General features: G+C 45.7%; 2 protein-coding genes across 5 annotated transcripts; one reads left to right on the top strand and one right to left on the bottom strand.

Moving 5' to 3' along the window:
• The first annotated feature begins 97 nt into the window (after positions 1-97).
• Positions 98-4,895, top strand: prpf38b (pre-mRNA processing factor 38B). 4 transcript variants are annotated; one of them, XM_049747297.2, is made up of 8 exons: positions 98-295; positions 993-1,061; positions 1,425-1,576; positions 1,643-1,717; positions 2,596-2,639; positions 2,709-2,767; positions 3,336-3,571; positions 3,729-4,895. In XM_049747297.2, the coding sequence occupies exons 1-8, from the start codon at positions 98-100 to the stop codon at positions 4,393-4,395; spliced, it is 1,500 nt and encodes a 499-aa protein (XP_049603254.1). In that variant the 3' UTR covers positions 4,396-4,895. The 4 variants fall into 4 exon arrangements, with proteins under 4 accessions (XP_049603254.1, XP_049603253.1, XP_049603255.1 ...); XM_049747296.2 differs by having other exon boundaries at positions 2,596-2,767; XM_049747299.1 differs by having other exon boundaries at positions 147-295; positions 993-1,072; positions 2,596-2,767.
• A 316-nt stretch (positions 4,896-5,211) lies between these two features.
• LOC125984922 (pneumococcal serine-rich repeat protein) lies at positions 5,212-22,094 on the bottom strand. Its single transcript, XM_049747249.2, has 46 exons — positions 21,929-22,094; positions 21,841-21,862; positions 21,127-21,387; positions 20,789-21,055; positions 20,437-20,706; positions 20,073-20,333; positions 19,481-19,741; positions 19,076-19,336; positions 18,730-18,990; positions 18,394-18,654; positions 18,066-18,326; positions 17,722-17,982; positions 17,392-17,649; positions 17,036-17,302; positions 16,717-16,974; positions 16,386-16,643; positions 16,004-16,264; positions 15,681-15,938; positions 15,347-15,607; positions 15,010-15,270; positions 14,664-14,933; positions 14,339-14,596; positions 13,979-14,239; positions 13,619-13,882; positions 13,291-13,551; positions 12,939-13,193; positions 12,587-12,856; positions 12,157-12,417; positions 11,833-12,090; positions 11,493-11,759; positions 11,136-11,396; positions 10,796-11,059; positions 10,397-10,654; positions 10,044-10,304; positions 9,684-9,944; positions 9,349-9,609; positions 9,018-9,275; positions 8,166-8,432; positions 7,488-7,751; positions 7,139-7,408; positions 6,803-7,063; positions 6,424-6,684; positions 6,010-6,300; positions 5,697-5,936; positions 5,581-5,619; positions 5,212-5,495 (listed from the first exon to the last, which is right to left on the bottom strand). Exons 1-46 carry the CDS (start codon positions 21,989-21,991, stop codon positions 5,212-5,214), a joined length of 11,418 nt encoding a protein of 3,805 aa, XP_049603206.1. The 5' UTR covers positions 21,992-22,094.
• Positions 22,095-23,310: the final 1,216 nt, after the last annotated feature.

Below are 23,310 nucleotides of genomic sequence, written 5' to 3'. Positions count from 1 at the left end.
ACAATCGGGATTCAACTAAAAGATAAAACAGATGGATTTGTAACTGGAAGGAGGCCAACCGTACTTGAGAAGATCGGCGTCGCGGTATTTAGCCAACATGGCTAACATGGGGAGCCAGGCCATGAACAAGCCTGCGTCCGGAAAACATGGCAATGTACTGCCCCTGTGGGGCAACGAAAAGACTATGAACCTCAACCCGATGATTCTTACCAATGTCCTGTCCTCGCCGTATTTCAAAGTTCAGCTTTATGAGCTTAAGACGTACCACGAAGTTGTGGATGAAATCTATTTCAAGGTAACGTTGGGCGATGCTAATCTGCATGCTAGTAGGCTAACAGTAGCTTGCTATGCTAGCGCGTCGATGCTACAACGTTCGAGTATCTCAATGAAATTATTTGCGAGTCACCAATCTATATAATTTACGTTATCTCAGTTCGAATTACTGCATATTTGTGTGTTCATTATTCTTAACACGTGTCCAAATGATCTAAATAATATATACAATATGTGAAGCTAACTGCTAACAATGCTGTAGTAGCACATCTTTATTTAAAATGCAAGAACAATCAGATTTTAAGTTGTAAATGATGGAGGTAGCATATAACATCATAATTCATGCATTTATTTTTGTCACCAATGTATTTTTCCAATACTTGGTGTAAATTATGGAATTATTTCAATAATAGTCTACACTAGTGTCTGTATTCACAAAAAATGTTAGTTCTTGGTTTCAAGAACCCACTTACATTGGAAAAAGGTCAGAGAACCTTTTAAAATTATGCTAATTGCTGAACTATTTGTAGTAACAAGTACAATACAAGCCGTTTGATATTGATAGATGTCACATTTAAAACAAAAATAGCAACATGTTAGAAAAGTCAGCCTGTCAAAATCTGAATGGAATACAACATGTCAAGCGTTTGAATCAGATGATGTTAATTTGTGAATGTTATCGGCTAAAATGTCAACTTGATAATTGTGTTTTCATTCAGGTGACTCACGTTGAGCCATGGGAGAAAGGAAGCAGAAAGACTGCAGGTCAGACTGGAATGTGCGGAGGGGTAAGTGGGAAGTACGTGCTTTTTCTTTTCCCCATCATCAACCCTCTTGTTGTCCTCCCAAGCCTCACTGACATCATAGGATATTACTAAATTCAAAAAAACTAACAATTCAACTATTGTAGGGCAAGAAATATTTTTATCCAAACTTGAATTATTCATTGTGTATTTAATCAAACTACATGACTGTCTGTTAGCTCAATGCTAACACGCAGAAGGGTTAGAAACTAACATCAGTGTCACCCTAGTTGTAAACATAGTCAAATGATCCCGAACTTTTGAACACAAATGCCCAATAGTGGACATTGCTGATTGTTTTAGTGTGCAAATGCGGTCTATAGATGTTCTCAACTTGATCCCCTCTAGGTTCGTGGAGTTGGCACGGGTGGCATTGTGTCAACCGCCTTCTGTCTACTATACAAACTGTTTACGCTCAAGTTGACGCGCAAACAGCTGATGGGCCTCATCACGCACACGGACTCTCCCTACATCCGAGCACTTGGCTTCATGTACATACGGTATGATTCTCGGTCATGTTTTTGGTTTTTGTTCCTGATTTTGACGTGCTCTTCGATCTTATTCAGATACACACAACCCCCAGCCGATTTAATCGACTGGTATGACGACTTCATGGATGATGAGGAGGTATGTCATGCCTGGTAATACTTTCATGTTTCTATTTTTCTCCATGAAACACATGCAATCCATGAATTGAAACTGACCCCCCTCCCTTCTTGCTGTGATGCGCATAGCTGATTTTTCACCTTTGCCTTCATTTGGCTTAATTATCCTCAGTTTTGTCCTCCAAACCTGAGTAGCTAGGTTACTTGCTCACTTCCACGCTGCTGGTTGTTGTCAGGGTAAGTACCTTAAATGACGCAGAGTACATCTTTTACTAGTCATGTGTAATTTATTTTAAGGCATGTCCATATGGTTTTGTCAAGATTTGACCAGGACTAGTTGCACAAAAGATTTCTCTGTAATTGGCACTTGCATTGATGCGCACATTCAAGTATGTAGCAATGTTATTGCACTCACTGGGCACTTTACAAGGTATGGCTGCACAATCTTAATGAGATACAAATCACTAATAAAAAAAACTGATCATTTTTTTTCCCATATATTGGTCTTAATAAATGAGAATATTTTTTTCTGACAGTAAATCAATGAACACGTATGACATTTTTACGCAAGCCGCTATGGCCATAGTGGATGCCCAGGCATTTACCATGAAAACAAGCTAGCTAACAGCCAGCCGTTTATCTAAGCCGACTCAACACCCAAATTTGCTGACTCGCATATCAATCACCTTTTAAAGCCACACACACTCAAAGTCACAGGTAGTAGCTGCAACACATTTATATTACTATCAGGATACTTAAAAAAATGTACACTGCTGCAAATAAAACCCACAGTTAAGTTTAATGTCAATCAAAAATGAGCATTTTTTTATTGTTGTCAAAAATCTGATGCATGGATGTCATGAAATTGTTCAGCTGTACCGATTGTTGTGCTCAGTGTTTTTGTTTGATTCCAGGTGTGCAACCAGGCCTCCTTTGCTTTTCTGCATTCTACCTAATTGTAATATTCACATATCTCAAGAATTCCTAATCCTAAACAACTGGTTAATTCCCCTGTTTTTTTCTTTAGATGCCCATTGTGCTGCAGGTGAATTGGATAGTGTATCTCAGCACTGTTGGTTTGCGTGTGTGAGTGCAAAGTGTTCTCCATCATACAAAGCAAACGAACATTTCAAGCAGGGGGGGTTGCACTTGCCTCCCCCCCCCCCCTTCCGCTCACATCTGTGCTTCCACCGTGGCCTGTTTCGTCACAAGCTCAACGAGGCTCCCATTATGCTGAAGAGGGAAGGAGGAAGCAACTCGTGTTTCTTTCTCTCTCGTTTTAGCACAGTGAGGACCGAGCCCAGTGTAGTCAGATTACTCACCTCATCTCCTCTCGATTTCAAAAGTAGATGATTTGGTGGCCCGGAAGATGGGGTGGGACTAATCTGTTTCCATTGCTCACTGTGTGAGTACAGATGTCTGCTAGGCAGTTTAGATGAGCCAAACTATGTGACACTTTCACCTGTTTTCCCCTCCATGTGGTAAAAGTTAAAGGCAGACACATTTGACTAGAGAGATTAAGCTAGATGAACAGAGGTGAAGGCTCAGTACTCGGCCATCACATATTGCCTTTTGACTTGCAACAATGACACCGTGCGCCTGCCCACGTGTTAAGCCGTTTCCCGTCGGCTCCCTTGCCGCCATTTGATTCCAGGAGCTGGACGTGAAGGCAGGCGGAGGCTGCGTGATGACGGTCGGCGAGATGCTGCGCTCCTTCCTCACCAAACTGGAGTGGTTCTCGACTCTGTTCCCTCGCATCCCGGTGCCTGTGCAGAAGAGCATCGACCAGCAGATGAAGAGCAGGCCCCGGAAGGTGCCTCAGAAGGAGCCCCAGGAGGAAGATGAGGCCTTTGAGGAACCGGGGCGGCAAGGGGAACGTCGTCGTTCCAGGTCAACCGCCATAGAACTTTGCTGGCATCGTAGCGCCAAATGAACACACATTTCCAACAGTTTAGATTGATTTGTGATTTTTAGAAATCAATATTTCCTGCAATTTTTTTTTTTGCCAGTAGCACGGCATCATAATTAACCGCGGTGTTCTTTCCAGGAGCCCCAGGCGGACACCAACACCCAGACGCTCTCCAAAGCGGTCGAGGAGCAGGAGTCACCACCGGGAGCGAGACCGCCACGGCCCCAGCTACGACCGCGAGCTGGAAAGGGAGCGGGAACGTCAGAGGAAGGAGAGGGACGCCAGGGAGCGGGATAGGGAAAGGGCAGAGAGGGAGAGGAGACGATCCCGCAGCGCGGAACGAAACCACCAAGAGCGACGCGAGCGGCGAAGAAGCCGCAGCGGCAGCCGGGACAAAAGGAGCGAGCGCAAGGAGAAGGAGCGCGACGGAGGCGACGACAGGAGCAAGAGGAAGGAACGAGACCACCACAGGGAGCGACCCGCCGAGAGGGACAGGTCCAGGGAGAGGAAGAGCAAAGGGGAAAATGACGAAAAGAGGCACAAAGAGGACAGGGAGAGGCACAGGGAAGAGCGCAAGGCCAAGAGGTCGAGCCGGAGTCGCAGCCGGGAGAGGCGGCACAAGAGCGGCGGCGGCGAGGAGAAGAGCAGGAAAAGCGACAGCAGTCACAGTAGAGAGAAAGAACGAGACGGAGAGCAACGCCCGCACAAACGCAGTCGCAGCCGAGAGAGGAGCCATCACCCGAGAGAGACCAGTAACGACCACAGCAAACACGGCGACAAACGAAGGAGTCCCAGTGTTGAGTAATTTCACGTTTTTTTTTTCGTTTTTTTTTTTTTTTTTTTCTTCTATCCACTTCTTGTCTCACAGACTGAATGCCACCTGGAATCGTCATTTGGTTTTTGACTTTTTCACGTTCTAGTAAGCGATCAGCATTTTTAATTTTGTACGGTTCATTGTTTTGCCCCCTGGAAAATGTTTTTTTTTTTGTTGTATATAATGTTTCAAAGACACACCAGGCAGGAGTTGCATTCTTTCATGTGGCGGCAACAGTCAGGCCTAGCCTACATGCTACAATGTTTGTCCTCATACCTTGATTTATGTTGAAAAAGAAAATGTCACTTATGCTTCAATGATCTTCGAGAAGGAGATAAGCGATTCTGTTCCTGATTCTGTAGACCTCCTGAGAATGTTGTAATCCCCTCAAGTAGAGTCCGCAAAGGGTTCAGCTGAGACCCCTGCTTGCCATGTGTCTGGGTTGTTGCTCTCTTGCATTTTGTTTTCTAATAAAACACTTTTATGAATGATGGAATTGTTTTCTTTTTTTTCAGGACTGGAAGAAATGAAAAGGTAAGATAACAGTGCGGAAGAGCAATACAAAAAAATATTTAGTTTCTTTATTAGAACATTCTGAAACAAAACATATTTGAACAATTTTTGGTAAATTTTTCAGGACTAATATATAAATTAAGTGAATAGACAAAATCCCGCAGTATAGATTTTCAGCCAATTAAAAATAATGATTTTTATAGAGTACCAAAAGATTGCGTCTAAAGTTAGTGTGATTTGATTTGTCACATTGTGATCAGGCTTGTGTGTTAATGTGAAACTATACAATGATGACTAACTGGCTTGTCCAGTTTCCAAGCACACAGGATCCGACTCCGGTCCAACATCAGTCTCTCTCCTTGCAGCCACGGTGAGGCAGTAAGTGGAGTTGGGGCTCAGTCCAGTGAGGATGTATCTTGACCCGAGTACCGTCAGTTCCTGAGGTGACTCCGATTGGGCCTGCGGCTTGATCATCAGCCTGTAAGCTGCGTCGTTGGAGGCGTCCTCTTGGGGCCACTCCGCCATGACCATTACACTGGTAAGTAGTGTGACGTTTAACACAGGGGCGGAAAGACCTTCTGAAAATGAGTATGGAGGAAAAAACACAACTAGAGTGAGCACTTTAACAGACCCCTGCAGATGGCGCTATAGCATTGGACTCACCACTCTCACTGACGTCTCTCTTTCTGACATGCGCCACCACTAAAAGAAAAGTGGATTAGAATCTGCAAACACACTTGTTGAAATACAACCTCTACTTTTATATCAGCCGGTCCTACCACTCGTAACCGTCGATCCTTGGCTTTCCCCGGCTGCGTTGCTGGCCGTGACCAGCAGGTCTGAATAGTCGATGTTGATCAGCAAGAAGCAGGACAGGCCGGTGGTGGTGCACAGTCGGGAGCTGAGTGAGATATTGTGCTTGTATACAAAGTATGTGGTGGCAAACATGGAAGGGCTCCAGGAAACTCTGGCGACTGTGATGTTGCTACTGTACATCACCATGGTTGGCTGACATGGAGCTGGAGGGGGTAGAAATGAGAGTTGAAGAGGACATATTTTGTCAGCCATTTCATTAGGTACACCTCATTCTACCTGTTGTATCATTAAGAGGCACAGACTGGTCGCCGGTTCCAGCCGTGTTCCTGCTCTCCACTGTAGCCGAATAGGAAGAACCGCAGGGAAGCGGGATCTCAAACGAGGTCATGTTTGTCCAATAAGAAGACACCTCAAACTGGGCCTGGCTGTTTCCCAGCAGGGTCCCCGATAACCTCAACAGGTACTCTGTGTCTGCACAGCTTATTTCCGTCCAGGTGAATCGCAATGTCTGGATCTCCATGTACATCATGAAAGGCTGCACCTCAACACCATCTGGAGGACACGGGACTGAAAAGAAGGAGAACTTCACTTAGCTAGGTAAATATATTACTCAACTCAACTCATAATAAATTCATAAAAATCCATTGGGGACAGTGATAATTGTGTCCACGGGAAACAAACAGGAGCTACCTGCTCCTTTTTCTACAGGCTCGCTGAAGGAGCTGTTGCACGTGCCGTCCGAGGCCTGAACAGAGAAGTTATACAAAGTCCCGCAGTCCAGATTGGGAATGGTACAGGTGGGGTAGGTGTTGTAACAGTAGAGCATCTCTCCACTCGGTGCTTGTGCGCAGCCGTAGTAGTCCACGGCATTATCGCTGGGGGTCCACGAGAGCACTGCAGACTGGTTACTGCAGTGGAAGGTCACCGAGAGATCCTCAGGCTGACATGGACCTGCGGAAGGTTTAGAAGGAATGATAGATTTGTTATCTCTGTAATGTCTGCATCACTTAATTGACCTATCATTTGAGAACATTACACTAAGACAGTTTACTAAATTAACTTGACATACCTGTGTTGAAGGTAACATTGTGACTGGCCATGCTGGTGCAGTTCTGATGACTGGCTGTCACGTGGACTGCGTACTGCTCGTCACAATGCAGCTCAGTCAAGGTGCAGTTGGTGGAGGAGTCGCTGCAAGTGTGCGTGTGTCCGTCCGCAGACATCGCGACTACTTGGTAAGTTGCAGCCACCGGAGAGCGGGTCCAGGACACCAGGGCGCTGTGGTCCTCGCACGAAGCGCTGACATTCACCTCTCTTGGTGGACACGGTTCTGAGAAAATGATTTGTATTCTAAGAACTAACTCGACTCAACATTTCATTTTCAAATCATCTCCAAAACATCTACCCATGCTTATTCTATAAGGTGGACTTCTCAAACTGCTGCACGAATCTGATGACGCGGCAATGATGATGGTGTAGTAGAGGTCACACTGTGCCCCTTGAAGGGTGCAGTTGGTGCCTGTGCTGTTGCAGTACAGGTACGTGTAGTCGCTAGCCTCCGCCGTGGCGGTGTACACGGTGTTTCCCTCGCTGCCTTCCACGAGCTCCCAGAGGACGAGGATGGAACCGTCGTGGCATTCAGTGAAGGCTGTGATGCCCGAGAGGGAGCAGGGGGCTGGGGAAGAGACAGATTGACTTCATGGGTACTTTTCTCACATGAAAATAGCATTAAAAGAAAAAAAAAAATGAAGTACCTGTTTCCAATTCAATGCTGGTGCTAGGATAACTGTCACACTGGCTGTTCTTGGCAATCACGCTAAAGTTATAAAGAATGCCACATGCCAGGTCCTCCACCTCGCAGGAAGTGTTGGTCCAGGTGGTACAGTTGGCCGTGCTGGCGTCTTCTCCAATCGCCAAAACGGTGTAGGAGTCAGCACCCAAGGTGGAGTCCCATGACATCCAGGCCGAATTGGTCACACAGTCAAGGCTGCCTTGGATGCCCTGAGGCTGGCATGGAGCTGGAGAGACCAAAGGTGGTAGTGGAAAGTAACTATCGATAAGTACAAATTCTTACTGTATGTTTTTTTTTTTTTATCCCCTGTACTAGAAAACACAAATATGTGCTTTCTACTCCTGACATAGTAAAAAATTGGCTGGCAAAAAGAAAATTGAACATGACATTTTTGCTTATCAACCTTCTTTTCCATATCCAATATGGTGGCAATGTTGGGGATATTTTTCAAATCCATTATTCTACCAATTATCCCAGTGATTAATCCAGCAAACAGATTAAATGTGATTTCAGTGCAGGTATTTTGGGATTTCTATGATCACGTTCCTTTGAATGTGTGTGTGGCTTTAAAAGGCGGGGCTTAGTGTGGTGGTGCGTGACGTATGCAAGGAAGGAACGATATCGCGGGAAAGTTGAGTACCTGACAACGTGCTGTAGTTCTGAGTGGATCGGATTTGGCAATCTCCTTTGACTGCCGTGATTTGGATGGTGTAGCTACTTCCACAGTTTAGGGGACTGGTGGAACATTCGTTGCTGGTCGTGTTAAAGGTCTCATTGCTTCCTTGTATGTTGTCCTCGTATACCGCAACTAAGTAGTAGTCCGCATAGCCGTCGGAGTCCCAAGAAACCGTCAAGTTATTGGACATGCAGCTGAGTTGGGTGCTGACATTTTGAGGAGGGCATGGAGCTTTGAAATTATGGAGAAAGCAAGAGAATATACAGTTGGTAAGATCAGTAAAATCCTAATAAAAAAACTGCACTAACAACTGAAAGAAATTCACGAGACAAACTAAAATTGTAAGGTATAGAATGCTAACATGTTTGATTTTGTGTTTGCTTGTTAAATGTTTTGAAAAATGTTTTAAAAACAAAATAATGGTACAGTGATCCCTCGCTAATTAGCGTTTCGTTTATCGCGGCTTCACTACATCGCGGATTTGTTTTTCCAAATTAAAACATTTAAAAGTCAAAATAAAACTTCTAAATTTTGGAAACATGTGTCTAACCTTTAGGGCAATGTAGTATTGCTCCAAATGTTCATTTACATTCCTTTAGAAGTCCGTTTTCGCGTGTTAGCACGATAGCGAATTAGCATCTTTCCGCTAACTCGTTAGCCTGCCCAGTACTTCTTGTTGGTGGCCATACTTCGCGGATTTCACTTATCGTGGGTGGTTTTTGGAACCAATTATTCGCGATAAACGAGGGATTATTTTAACTGTGTATCATGCTAACAATTAACTCATAGCATTGTGCTCTTTCAGAAATCCCTCACCTGCATCAAATACCAGAACTTGACTGGGAACACTGGAGCAGTTGTCATCCATTGCCACCACTTGAACGGAATATCGGTTACCGCACATGAGATCATCCAGCGTATAGTTGAGGTCAGAGGTCTGATGGCTAACATTGCCATGGTAACAGGAGGCTGTTACTAAGTACTGCGTTGCACCGTCGCTGGCAGACCAAGAAACGGTAGCAGCGTTGCTGGCACAGTCCTTCGCCACAGAGACATCAGTGGGACTACACGGCACTGCAGGTGAGTAAAAAAAAAAAAAAAATCAACGTTTTGTTTGTAAAATGGTGCTAAATCATGTAAACCTTACCTGAGTGCACACTGTGATTTGCTACGGAGGTGACATTGCATTGCTGATTGGACGCTGTGACGGACACACTGAAGTTTTGTCCGCAGGTCAATCCAGAAACGTTGCATTCGCCAGAGTATGACATGCAGATTTGGGAGTTGCCAATGTCAGAGTCCATAGTGGCTGTGTAGTGGTTTGTTCCATTGCCAGGTTGCCACATGACCATGACCGTATCAGAAAAGCAGTCCTGCATGGCATAAACCTCACCGGGTGGGCACGGCCCTTAAGGGAGAAGATATGAACTATGATAACCTCTCAGCTTCTGATGATTATATCGTCAGTAGTATTTGACTTACATGTCTGTATAGGAGTCATCGCACTAGTCATGCCCTCGCAGTTATCGTTGTAAGGTGTCACAGTGAGGTTGTAGTTTGCCCCACAGTTAAGGTTTGACAAGTAGACTTGGGTGTCATTGGTGTTTTGCGAAACACTTTGATATCCATCCATTTCAAGCGAGATCACATACACTGTTGCCCCATTACTGGCATCCCAGCTAAGCGAGGCAGCGTTCAAATCACAATCCACAGAGGCAAGAACATTCTGGGGTGGACATGGTTCTGGAAAACAGAGGAAAGAAGGTCGATGCTGGAAATGGGTGAACTCAAAGAGGATGACTCTGAATAAGGGAAAGACTACATTGAATAAATGCAATATACCCATGTAGATGAAAGAGCTGTTGCTAGGGAAGCTGGTGCAGTCCTCATCCTTGGCCATCACCGAGACCATGTAGACCTCCCCACAGCGCAGGTCATCCCAGGTGCAGTTGGTTTGGTTGCTGTAACACCAGTAGCTGTATCCATCTAGACCAATGGCTTCTGCAGCGTATGTTTTGGCACCTTCACTGGACCCCCAAACAACAGTGGCTGCGTTCGCCCCACACTGCTCATGGATTCTGACATCACGAGGGATGCAAGGAGCTTCGGGTGGAAGAGAGAACTCAATATAATCACAAGTCTAGCTAAACAATGATGAAATGGGAGTTTTTAAATGAGATCTTGTGAGATCTTACATGTTTTGACAAAGGCAATAGTGCTCGGGTCACTGTTGCACTCGCTTCCTTGTCCTTGCACGGTGACGCTGTAGTTCTGTCCACACGGAAGAGACGCAGTTAGGCTGATCTGCGTCGTATTGTAGTTCTCCACATAGCCCAGATTTCCTGTGGCTGTGATGAGGTAAAACAGCACGCCGCCTGCATGATTCCAGGAGAGCTGCAGCACCTCGCTCTGACAGGGTGACTGAGCCAACACAATCACAGGCTGGCAAGGATCTTAGATGAGGAAAGACGAGTCAGGAGGGAAGGTTATCACATCAGAAAAGTCACCTGGATAATTTCTTGAGATCCAGATAAAGGAAAATTTTTCGTATGACCAAATTCGTCGTAATTCTAGAGCAGAACAATTTGTCATACCTGTCTGAACGTATACAGAGTCACTAACTTGGCTACAGCAGCCGTGACTCAGTGCCTTGACGGTGAAGTTGTACATCTCGCCACAGGAGAGGGATGGGAAAGCACAGGAAGAACCTGTGGAGTTACACCAATGCTCATCCCCTCCTGAGCTTGAAACAGCGCTTGCCATGTAAAGTTCCACTTCAGGCTTCATCTCCCAGGATAGGACAGCAGCTTCAGTGCCGCACGGCCGGACAACCCCAACATACCGAGGTTGGCATGGACCTGTGGTATAGATGTGTTAGCGTTATCGGTTAATCTTTGTACACGGGGTATGGAAACAGATTTTTAGCAAACCCACGTGTGGTGAAGTTTGATTGCATATGAGACGTGACGTTGCAGTTGTTGTTGCTGGCAGTGAGGCTCAAGTTGTAGGTTTCACCGCAGTCTAAACCCGTCAGGTTACAAATACTCAACAGGCCAGCTTGGCAGTGAAACTGACGACTTCCACTGGCTGTCAGGGAAATGTTTGCTATGCCGTAAGGAGGGCTCCAGGACGCCACTGCAACCCCATCAGAGTTGCAGTCCACTTCGACATCTACGTTGGTGGGCAGGCATGGAGCTGGGTATAGAGAATGAAAATATTTTCCAAAATGGGTAAAAGTTCATTTTCTCCTTTCTAGTGTGTGTTTCAGGAAAGTTAGTATTAAGTCTGTACCTGATGTGACCATGACCATCGTGCTGTAAGAGCTATTATACTGCTCTCCCAAGGCTATGGCCCATACATAATATAGGGTGCCACACATAAGTCCCGAGACAGCACAGCTGGTGTCTATGTCTTCCGCCTCACACGTCAAATAGTATCCATAATGGTCGTAAACGTAGGCAACGTAACCCACAGCGAGCTCACTCTGCTCCCAGGAAACAGTCATTGTAAGCTGCTCACATTCCACATTGGCCTGGACGTTGGTCGGTGGGCATGGTTCTGAAGCAACAGGAAAAACACACACTTAGCTATCGGCAGGGCTTGGTCCCTATCATCAGTTTGTCTGACTAACCTGTCATGAGTCGGTACGTTTCCGATTTCGCTGTGTTGTTGCAGACATCGTTTTTTGCAGATACGGTTACGTTGTAGATCTGACTGCACTGTAAATCAGTAAGGGTGCACTGGGTGTTGGTGGTGTTACAGGTGGCAGTCAGACCCTGGTCAGTCACAGCCTGGACACAGTAAGACCCGGCGCCTTTTGTTTCACCCCACGTGACGTGAGCTTGGCTCACATTGAAGTGGACGGAGAGATTCATCGGGACACACGACTCTGCAATTTGAAGAGTTTCAAATTATGAACTCCAGCATTTGTGTAATATTTAATGGATCACACTACCTGTGATGAGGAATCCCGACATTACGTCAGTGCTATTGCAGGCGTCTCCCACACTCGTCACAGTCACGATGTATCCCTCGCCACATTGCAGAGATGTGAGTAGACAGTTGGTCTGGTTCGTGGTGCATGATGCCGTGTGGCCCGATGAAGCTGTTAGTTCAGCCATGTAAGACACGGCTCCAATGCCGGGTACCCAAGATACAATCGCGGATTTGATCTCACAGTCCATAACGGCTTCAATGCTCTCTGGTGGGCAAGGCTCTGCAGATTTAAGAACATGATGTCTCAGAATCTCCATCGTGATTATTTCTAATAATCATGAGATAGTCATCAAAGTGAGAAATAATTCTTGGAGGTTTTGTGCTTTATCTGAAACACCTTTAAATGACAAGATGTAACCAATGATCATTTCTGGTATCTTCTCAAGTACCTGATGAGAATGTGATCGTTGTGCTATTAGAGCTGTTGTACTCCTCCCCCAAGGCTACAACCCAGACGTCATATGGGGTGCCACACATGAGCCCCGAGACCTCACAGCTCGTGTTTGTGTCATCCACCTCACACATCAACTTGTAGCCTCCGTAATGGTCGTAAACGTAGGCAACGTAACCCACAGCGAGCGTACTCTGATCCCAGAAAATAGTCACTTCAAGTTGATCACACTCCACATCGGCCAAAACATTGGTAGGCGGGCATGGTTCTGGAAAAACAGTTAATAAGCACTCAGGAGTTCACAACCACCGCCAGATTAACACAGATGCGTTCTTGATGTTGTCACCAACCTGTCTTGAGATACTGAGTGTCAGACGTCAAACTGTCACAAGCCTGATTGTGTGCTGTCAAAGTAACATTGTAGATCTGACCGCACTGCAGGCCACTCAAATAGCAGCTTGTTCCTGTGCTGTTACACGTAGCGACTGTGCCTTGATCATTTCCAGCCCAGACGGTGTAGGAACTTGCTCCATCTGCTGCAATCCACAGCACTTGGGTATCGACTACTCTGTAGTAGACTGAGATGTTTATGGGAACACAAGGATCTGGGGAAGGAGATGTGGTAGTTTTACTAAAGCCAAATTCTTCCATTCGAACTGGTCGCAGTAATAAAAATATCTCAATTAAACAATTCCATTTTACCTGTCGTGAGCAAGACTGGAGTAGTTGCTGGACCAGCGCAGCCAGTATGCATTGAGTCCACTATTACGGAGTAGTTTTGTCCACAGACCAGGTTGTTAAGTTCACATGACGTTCCCATCTCACTGCAGGAGGAATTGTGTCCATCGGTGGTGGTTGCAAGGACACTGAAAGCTGTAGCTGCATCAGCCGTATTCCAGCTGACCAGAGCTTTTCGGGTGGTACAGTTTATCACTGCGGATACCTCGCCAGGGGGGCATGGGGCTAGAGAGCAAGAGAGAAACACGTTTGTACTGAGGGAAAACAAATGGGGAATTTTGAGAAGGCGTACCGGTTTGCTTGGCTGTGGGGTAGCTCATCTCACTCATGCAGACGTTGGTGTAACCCATTACGGTGAAAGTGTAGAGTTGACCACAGCTCAAGTCCAAGAAGGAACAGTAGCCCATATTGGTTTCACAGGTAGAGTTAACACCGGAAGCAGATGTGGCTTCTACAGTGAAGTTCTGAGCCAGTGAACTGACTTGATCCCACATCACTGTCATGATGTTGGAGCTGCAGTTAAGATCCCCTGTGACGTTCTCTGGTTTACACGGAGCTAAGATCATGTGGTTTAGTGAAGAAAAAAAAGATCAACCATGGATGTTTCATCTGCTCTTCGACGAACAAGACTTCATTTCAAGTTAAGACTCACCGGCTTGGACCTGGTAGTCAGAACCTGCGATGATTTCACACTGAACGGAGGACGAGGTGACCACCACCTCGTAGACATGGCCACAATGCAAATCATGGATGGAGCAATTGTTGTATGTGGAGTTGCAGGAAGCTCTGTGTCCATGTGTGCTGATGGCCCAGGCCGTGTAGTTGTCTGAGCCAGGTGTCTCTGACCAACTCACATTCATCACATTGGTGTAACAATCCATCACAGCTACAACGTCTTCTGGGAGACAGGGAGCTATGGAAGACAGGTTGAATAGAGGAGTTATCTTTCTGGGGTTAGGCGTCCTTCATGTACTGGAGTAAACTAATATTCAGTTTTTAGTCTTTTCCTTACCAGAATCAAAATAAATGTCCGCATGTTCAGTGCTGTTGCAGCTCTCAGTGGACGCTACCAGCGAGGCCGAATACGTGCGGCCGCAGTGAAGTGTGACAGCACAGGAAGTGTCGTTGGATGCGCAGGACGCCACATGGCCGTGGTCTCCTATCACCTCCACTGTGTAAAAATCAGCTCCATTGCTTTCAGCCCAGGAGAAGTTGCCTTTGTTCATCCCGCAGTCCACGTGAGCAGTGAAGTTTGTAGGCTGGCAGGGAGCTGAAGATGGAACGAAAACATTCTGTAACAATAACATACCGATGTTGCTATGGTAAACGTACCATACCTGTGATTAATTCCATAGAAGGGCTGTAGCTGCTGCTGCAAACTCCATCCTGGAAGGCAATGTAGAAGGCATATTGTTGTCCACACTGTAGGTCGGTGAATGTGTGTGAGGTGGTTGATATCGTCAGCGATGAAGAAGTAGGTGTGCCATAGAGCTTCTCGTATTTCAGGATGTAAGAAACCCCTGGCACTGCACTCTGGTCCCATGAGATGGTCACTGCGTTGGTGTCACAGGCGACCTGGCCCATCAAGTTAGTGGGTGGACATAGAGCTGGTATGATACAAAACTGAAGTTAGTTATCTCAAATGAGTGTGGTGAAAAAAATCCAGATAGCTTCTCAACACACCGGTTGTCACTTGCACAGCTGAGCTCGGCTCGCTCCTGCAACCCCGGTCCACGGTCACCACGGTGACGGAATAGTTTTGGCCACATTGAAGGTCAGTGAACTGGCATGAGGTGGAAGTATTTGAGCTGCAATTGTGTGTTTGCCCATCATCGGCTATGGCTGTGGCTATATACATCTCGGCCCCTGTTACGCTGGACCAAGACACTATGTTGTTATCTTCACACGGTGGAGACATGGTGACATTACTGGGAGAGCAAAGGCCTGGAGGAAGACGAACAAAACAGATGAATTGAGTCTTTTTCTTAATTGTAATTAACTGTGATACTGAGAATTGCACCTGCGCTGAAGCTGTAGACTTCACTCGGTGTTCCAGCGCACGACTCGGAGTGCGGCGTTACGGTAATGTCATACGTTTCCCCGCAGTGAATGTGTGAAAGTTGACAGCTAGTTGTGTTGGAGTGACATTGATGTGTGTGTCCATCTTGGCCGGAAGACGTCACTGTGTATTCTACAGCACTGTAGCTTCCCGACCATGACACCAGGGCCGAGTGATTGAAACAAACTAGTGTGGCGCTAATGTTCACTGGGGCACACGGGGCTGGAAAGACAAACAGACATGACAAAAACAATGTAAACTATTTCTGATTTATCATTTGGTATGGTTGACTTACCCGTTTGGAGTGATTGACAGACACTAGGGGCGCTGTTGCAGTGTTCTCCTTCAGCCTGCACGGTAACATTGAGATCCAAGCCGCAGGGAAGCTCATGGACTACACAACTGGTATTTGTAGTATTGCAGCTGTCCATATAACCATATCCGACTATCTCGGCTTGGTAGCTCAGACTTCCGACGGTGTTACTCCAACTGAGCATGACTGTGTTGTTGTCACACATGTACTGCTTGGAAACGACCGCCGGCGGACAGGGAACTGTAAACAGCAGAGTGGATGTTAGCTGTATAAAGCAAGTAAATTGATTTTAACAATGCACCTACCCGTGGTAATGTCGGTGCTTTGTCCAGGTGGACTGTCACATTGGCTTCCCTGAGCCACAATAGTGGCCGTGTAGGTTTCACCACACACTAAATCTGTTAGCTCACACGATGGGGTCACTGAGCTGCAGGAAACTGAGTGACCACCTATGGCTGTTGCGTAAAGGATGTAACCTGTGGCGTCGGCCATTGACATCCAAGACACAGAGGAGGAATTGGTGCCACAGATTTGGGTGCTGTTCTCAACGTATGGTGAGCATGGAGCTGGGAGGGAAGGAAAGTGAGGTTGATAAGGTTAGGCTACATTTACAGGGTGTTCCCTGCCCACCGGTCAACCAACATGGTACAAATTAAAAATGTCAAGTTGAAATGAACTTCTCACTACCTGTCATCAACACTGCTTGTGAGCTTCCTGTGCTGTTACAAGTATTGTCCTCAGCTAGCACAGTCAGATCGTACGTCGTTCCGCACTGCAGCCCGTTCAACTGACAGGAAGTTGACATGTTCCAGCAGGATGTTTGATGCTGTGAACTGTAAGCCGAAACATAGTACGCTGTGGCCCCCGTGCTGGCTTGCCAAGATACTGTCGCTGCATCAGAGCCACACTGGAGAACGGCGGTCACATTGACTGGATCACACGGTCCTGTAGGAACAGGTACCAGAAGGATGGATGTTGTATTCTAGGAAATGAATAATATCACAATTTTCGAAAGTACCAGTGGTCATTGTTGTCTGAACGACGTCGCTAGTGCAGTAGTCGTCGTGAGCTGTGACGTTAATACTATATTGCGTTCCGCACGATGAATTACGAAAAGAACAGGTGAGGTTCGATGTCAGGCAGATCTCAATGAATCCATTTGGTCCCTCCATAGTTGCTGAATAGGAGGTAGCCCCCAAAGAAGCACTCCAAGAGGCCCAAATGAAGTTTGTGCTACAGTCTATCATTGCCTCCAAGCTCTGAGGTGCACATGGAGCTGGAGAAAGAAAAATATCATTCAGTATACCCCTTCAAAACCATGAACCAATCACACATACCTGTCATGATAGTCTGTGGGACACTATATGGCCCAGGGCAATCACCATAGCAACCTTTTACAGATACATTGTAAGTATGTCCGCAGTGAAGGCTACTCAGACTACAGGTAGTGCTGTCCGTGGAGCAGACAGCTGATGTCATATTTCCAGAGAGGGGGGTGGCGGTGACGCTGTAGTTTAGTGGCCAAAAAGAATTTGTCCAACTGACCGTTAAGTCGTTGGTGCTGCAGGACAAAGTGGTGTCGACATCCACTGGCGCACATGGTACTAAGAAAATAAAAAGGTTTGATGAGACTGATATGGATGTACAGTACCAACATTGTTTCAGTGATGTATTTGTTGGATATACTCGTTACCTGGTGCTTGCCAGATGGGGGTGCTGTTGCTGCTGACACAATTGCCATCAGTGGCCGTTACAAAAATGTCGTAAGGGTGGTCACAGAGTAGGTTTGTCAGCGTGCAGTTGGGGGTGGGGCTGACGCAGGTGAGCGTCTGCTCTGGATTGGCGGCTATCACCGTGTAACTGACGGCATTTGGATCCGAGTTCCAGAAGACATGAGAAGTCGCAGCTGCACAGTCCAGCTGGCTGGACACGTTGGTAGGGGTGCATGGTTCTGCAAGATGAGAGTCAGTGAATCAGTCCTTCACTGTTCTCAGTGACACGCAAGTGAGGCTTGTGGTCTTACCTGTGTACAGTGGCACAGCGTCTCCCTGGAGACCTGTGCAGTTGTTGTACACTCCTGCCACAGTGATACTGTAAACCTCCCCACACGTAAGGTCAGAAAAGTAGCACATTGTGCCGTTGGTGGTGCATACTGAAGTTTCAGCTGTACTGCTCACAGCGACAGCAGTGTACGAGTTGGCACTGTTACTGGCCAACCAAGTCACAAAACTAGGGGCTGGTGCGCACATTTCAAAAGCAATGACAGATGTAGGAGGACATGGCACTGATGGGAAACACAAGAAGAAGGTGAGAAGTTGATATGGCAACCTCAACAATAAATAATACATCCTAAAAAACTGTTCTTACATGATTGCACGTTGACCTCTGTACTTGGCATACTGTAGCAAGACCCGGTGATGGCGACAGTAGTCACCGAGTAAATGCTGCCACAAACCAACCCTCCGCTGGTGCACTGGGTCTCTGTGGAGTTACAATACAGAGGCTGACCCATCCCTCTGGAAATGGTGGTTGTATAGTTGTCCGCAGGAACAGAGATGCTCCAGGTCACCGTCAGCTCGTTTGTCAGGCAATTCATGGCCGCTTCAACATCCTCTGGGCCACATGGAACTAAAAAAAGAAGACGACCAAATGTGTTACGGGGGCTTTTTTCCAGCTAATGCTCCAAATGATCTACCGGAGTCCATGCTGATTGATGTAGAGGTAGAAGAGCAGTTTCCATCATTGTTGGTGACCGTAACATTGTATCTCTTCCCGCAGGGCAGGTCAGGGATTTTGCAGTTGTTGACAGTGTCACTGTTGCAGCTAAGTTGAGCTCCACTCTGATCTTTTATGATTGCCGTGTAGTTGCCCGTGGACTGGTGGTTCTGCCAGACAATCAGGGCATGGTTGGCGTCGCAGTCTCTGAAGGCTTCAATGTTGTCAGGGGGACAAGGTGCTGAAGAGAAAGAGCAGAAGTGATTGAAACACTAAGTATGGTACACTGTGCTATTCCACACAAAATTCTTCTCACCTGTAATAAATGCAATCTCATCACTGTCACTACTGTTACAGTTCAGATTAGTTCCGATAACGTGGGCCGTGTAGTTCCGTCCACATGTCAGGTCTTCCACCAAGCAATAGGTTCTGGCTGAATTACAGCTGTGCGTATTTCCATTCATATCCTGAATGACTGCGGTGTAAAATAAGGCGCCGATACTTGTCGTCCAGGTGACTGTTGCAGAATCTTGGCTGCAGTCGGCTGATGCTGACACAATGGTGGGGGTGCAAGGGACTGAAAGAATGGAGGGGCAGAGAAATAATTATTGACCTGGATTTAATCCAGGAAGTATATTCTCAGTCATCCACTGCTCCCATACCCGTCTGAGCCACCTCTCCCAGAACCCTGTCGGTTGAGCAGTTGTCATTGGAAGCCATGATCCACACGGTGAGGTGTTCCCCGCAAGGCACGCCGGTCACGGCACAGCTGTTGGATGAGGAGGTGCAGTTGTAGGTTTGCCCTGTGTTGCCTTCTGCTTCTATAGTGTAGGACAGAGCTCCCGCGGCCGAGTCCCAAGTAGTGATCAAGTTTTCCGAATGACATTGTGCTGCCGTCTTTACATTTGTTGGAAGACAAGGAGCTGGAAGAAAGGGACAACCATTTCTTTGCAGTAGGTGGATTTCCTTCGGTGTTTATTGCAGGGATATGTTCCAGACCCCCAAAAAAGGTGAACAGCAATATACGGGGGAACCCTGTATTTGTATGTCAGTAAAATCCAACTCACATGTCCGGACAAACTCCGGCTGGCTGACTTCACTGTTGCACTCTGTGCTGACAGCAAGCACGGTGTACGTGTAGAACTGACCGCAGCCCGTTTCGGTGAAGAAGCAGGTAGTTTCTTGTGTCCGGCACTCAGTGAGTTGGCCGTTGTTGTCTTTGGCCATGGCCACGTAGTACAAGGTGTTGTTGGTTGCCTCCCAGCTAAATTGGATCACATCGCTGGAGCAGTCGTGGCTAGTCAGAGGGTGAGCCGGCGCACAGGGTACTGGAGACAGAAGATGATCAAATTTGATATTTGCCTTTTGTGTTTTTATCTCGGGTTACATTTCAGCCTCACTGCAATTTCCGTGAGCAGATTGCCTAAGATAACTGACCTTTGAGATACCTCGCTCACGTCAATAGACTGTAAAGAAATCCAAATTAACGGTGTTGGGTATCTACTCTTAGCGGCTAACGAGAGGGCGTGACCGTGAGAAAAGCGGCAAAGATACAATAGGAGGAAACGAAACAACATCCCGCTGGGCCGATTTATCAGCCCTTATCTGTGGTAAGTAAAATGAGAAGGTGTTGGCCGAGATTTTCCAGGCAGTGCTCACCTGTCTCAAACAGGGTGGAGGTGTTGGCGATACTCTCGCAGTCGTCCGAGATTGCCGTCACGTAGACGCTATACTTCTCGCCGCACTTGAGCATGGTGATCTGACAGTTATTGGTGGCTGACGTACAGTTGAGAGACGCGCCGGTGCCGTCCACCGCCGTGGCCCGGTATAAGTTGGCACCGAAGACCAAATCCCATGTCACTGTCACCATACCGCTGGAGCAGCTGTAGACTGTCGTGATGGATGTCACTGGATTTATAGCTAAAGAGGACGAGTGAAATCAGTTAGTATCTCAATCAGTCTCAAGGCCATCATGACTGTTATTCAGCCCAATGTTCATGAAGAACATTCACTAGATACTCACTGGATGTTGTGTGCGTGACATTAGAAGGTTCCCCTGGAACTAAGAACACGTTGATTGACGATACCCCCACGGTGTAGGTGGAGCAAGGTTCTAGATTACTGATTTGCATGGTTGTGGTCGATGTGTTCATGATGACGGGCGCGTTGCTGGGATTATCGTCGTCGCTCACGGTCACTTGATAAAGCAGAACTTTATCCACAGCGACCCAAGACACTTGAGCTGTGTTCCTTCCGGTGGAGACAAGAGCCACACCTGTTGGCGGCTGCACCACTTTGGAGATAAAATTGAAATGCTATTTAACTTCAATTAAACCACGACCTTCTTTTAGAACCCATAACCTGAGTAGACTTACAGGTGATGATGGTCCTGATATTACTCCTGGCACTCCTTCCTGCGTTGTTGTCGGCATAAACGTAACAGTTGTACGTAGTAGATGGAATCAAGTTGTCCACTTGCCCGCTCAAATTGGTTGAGGTCCGGTTGTATTTTTTCGTGGGCACACTGAACAACTCCTCCACATATAAGATGTAGCTGTCAGCCCCAAACACACTCGACCATTCAAATATTATAGAGGTACTTGAAATAGCTCTGGAATATGTGATCTGAGATGTTGCAGGTACTGTGGGAAGGTAAGAAACAGTTTGACATTAGAATGGTTTTCAAAAAAAATCACTTGTCTGCAATGTCTACCTGTCATGGCTTGGTATGTGTCGTTGCACACAACAGTGTAGAACTCTAAGACCTTCAGGGTCACCAGGTACGTATGGCCGGGTCGTAATCCCTGAACCAGCCTCTGAGTGCTGGGCGGATAAGGCATCACCACCACCGGGGCAATACTGGTGGAGTTGACCACTCGTAAGTCCAGTAAATAGACCGAAGCGCCAATGTCATCGCTCCAGATGACGTTCAACGTCGATGCTGAAGTCGATGTCACTGACACAATACTACATCCTGAAAAATAAAGCAATAGAGATCATTCAATGGAGATACCGATCGGTTTATTGAAAAGTTTACGCAACCTGTGTTCAACAGTGTAGAACAACAAACACAGAGGAGAAATAATTAATGTTAATTAACATTAACACAATAAAAAGATTTTAGAGTTAGGGTTATTTTAGGATTTACTGTTTCCATTTTTTCAGACTTTAGAGAACACGTCTAGATTGCGTTTATCTGACTTATCATTGCAAACATCATAATTAATTGATTTAGTTGCTTCAATAATAATAATAATAATAATAATAATAATATATAAATATAATAATAATAATGATAAAGATAATATAACTATAAATATATAGATATAATAATAATAATAATAATAATAATGATAAAAATAATATAGAAAAGTTGTTTTGTATTTCAGTAATTATTACTCACTAAAAAGTTATTTAAAGTGCTCACCTGTTGCCATAACCTGTTGCATCTAAAAAAAAGGAAACACAAGTTAAGTATATGTAAAAAACAAAATAAATGTACAGCGTCCTATTACCTGTATGATAGACAGTAGGACGATTGAAAAAAGCGTCCACATTTTATCCAAATGTATTATCATTCCTTTAAGATATTATATCCATTCACGCTCATCTGTTCTGAGGGCTGATCTGAAATCTTTACCGACCAGGTAGTGTAGATCAACTTGGTGGGAACCAATCACGGTGTCCCAAAAGGAGGACACTCAGATGCCTGTGGGCTCTCTGTCATCATGAGAAGGAAGCAAACGGGATGGTTAGGTGGGGCCACTTTTTACTTCTCCACCCAATCTTAAATTCACACCTCTTCTTTTAAATTAAGGTATACCGTATTTAAAAACAAATCAAGTTGAAGTATAAAACACTAACACTGAGGAAAAAGGAATAATATATGAAGGAATTTTTGTCCACACTACTGTTCAGATTTTGCTTGGAAATATTATTATCGACCCTGTAAGAAATAGCAACAACTTGTTTTAGACAGTTAATAATCAATTAATTTGTAGCTTTTAGTGATTATCGGTGGTTTAATAAGTTGTGGGGGGTGGCAAAATGATGCTTTATTGTTAACTCTGAGCGAAGGTAGTGGAATGAAAACTATGTCCAGAAACCCGATCACCTGTACAGTATCATCCACAGGCCCCCACCGACCCACTTCATCAGCTGACCTTGTTTAAGGCTTACACCCACCATGTTGGAGAATGGGGTTGAGATTTATTACCTAAGGACATGTTTTTCAGCAGGGTCCCCATGGGTGTCCCCCTGCCTCTCGCTCAAAGTCTCCAAATAAGTTTCGACCTTATTGAGGACAAGATCTATAGAAAATGGATGAATGGGTTTCTATTTCCACTCACATCCTGAAGTTACATAAATTTACACACCGATTTGTGTCATGTTGGCTGTCGAGGTTGCGTTTTTTGCTGGTTTGCTTACATAACTGCAAACCACAAAAACTTAGTTCTTGTTGGTCAATTATTTGATCTGTTAATAAGGGAACTTAGAATGACCAAAAACATTGCATTACACCGGTCCGTCATACATCTAATATTTGCCAACCTGCAGTCAACTTAGTCCTTTTCTCGTCGAAACAATCAATAGAAACTTCATAAATATTTCAGCTTTTTTAATTATTTTGCAACAAACGACATTCAATACATATCTTTATGCAAACTAGAACATTCCTAAACAAGAGTATATTTCATCCATGTATAGTGGACGTCATGGAGTTCTTCTCCTTGCAGTCAGGTGACTCCCTGCGTGTTGCAAACATGAAAGTTGTTAATATCGCCTCGCCGATTGTCAATGCTCACTAACCACCATATTGTATGTGGCCGTCCGTGTATATACATCAAGCACCTTATCGTCTTACAGCCCAAACAAATGATGTCACGTTCCTTCAGCC

Source organism: Syngnathus scovelli, chromosome 17 (assembly GCF_024217435.2).
Source record: "Syngnathus scovelli strain Florida chromosome 17, RoL_Ssco_1.2, whole genome shotgun sequence".
Classification (NCBI taxonomy): domain Eukaryota; kingdom Metazoa; phylum Chordata; class Actinopteri; order Syngnathiformes; family Syngnathidae; genus Syngnathus; species Syngnathus scovelli.
Note: the sequence above shows the minus strand (reverse complement) of the source record. Positions and strands in the feature narration are given on the sequence as shown.

Bases quoted from the DNA above. Each gene is read 5' to 3' on its own strand.
- LOC125984922 (XM_049747249.2), bottom strand. From the start codon at position 21,991: ATGATAATACATTTGGATAAAATGTGGACGCTTTTTTCAATCGTCCTA. The intron at 19,742-20,072 runs GTGAGCACTGCC...TTCTGTCTCCAG, and splicing joins CTCCACCCTGTTTGAGACAG to TACCCTGTGCGCCGGCTCAC. The intron at 18,327-18,393 runs GTAGATCATTTG...TTCTTTTTTTAG, and splicing joins ATCAATCAGCATGGACTCCG to TTCCATGTGGCCCAGAGGAT.
- prpf38b (XM_049747296.2), top strand. From the start codon at position 98: ATGGCTAACATGGGGAGCCAGGCCATGAACAAGCCTGCGTCCGGAAAA. The intron at 296-992 runs GTAACGTTGGGC...GTTTTCATTCAG, and splicing joins TGGATGAAATCTATTTCAAG to GTGACTCACGTTGAGCCATG. The intron at 1,718-2,595 runs GTAATACTTTCA...GTTTGATTCCAG, and splicing joins GAGGAGGTATGTCATGCCTG to GTGTGCAACCAGGCCTCCTT.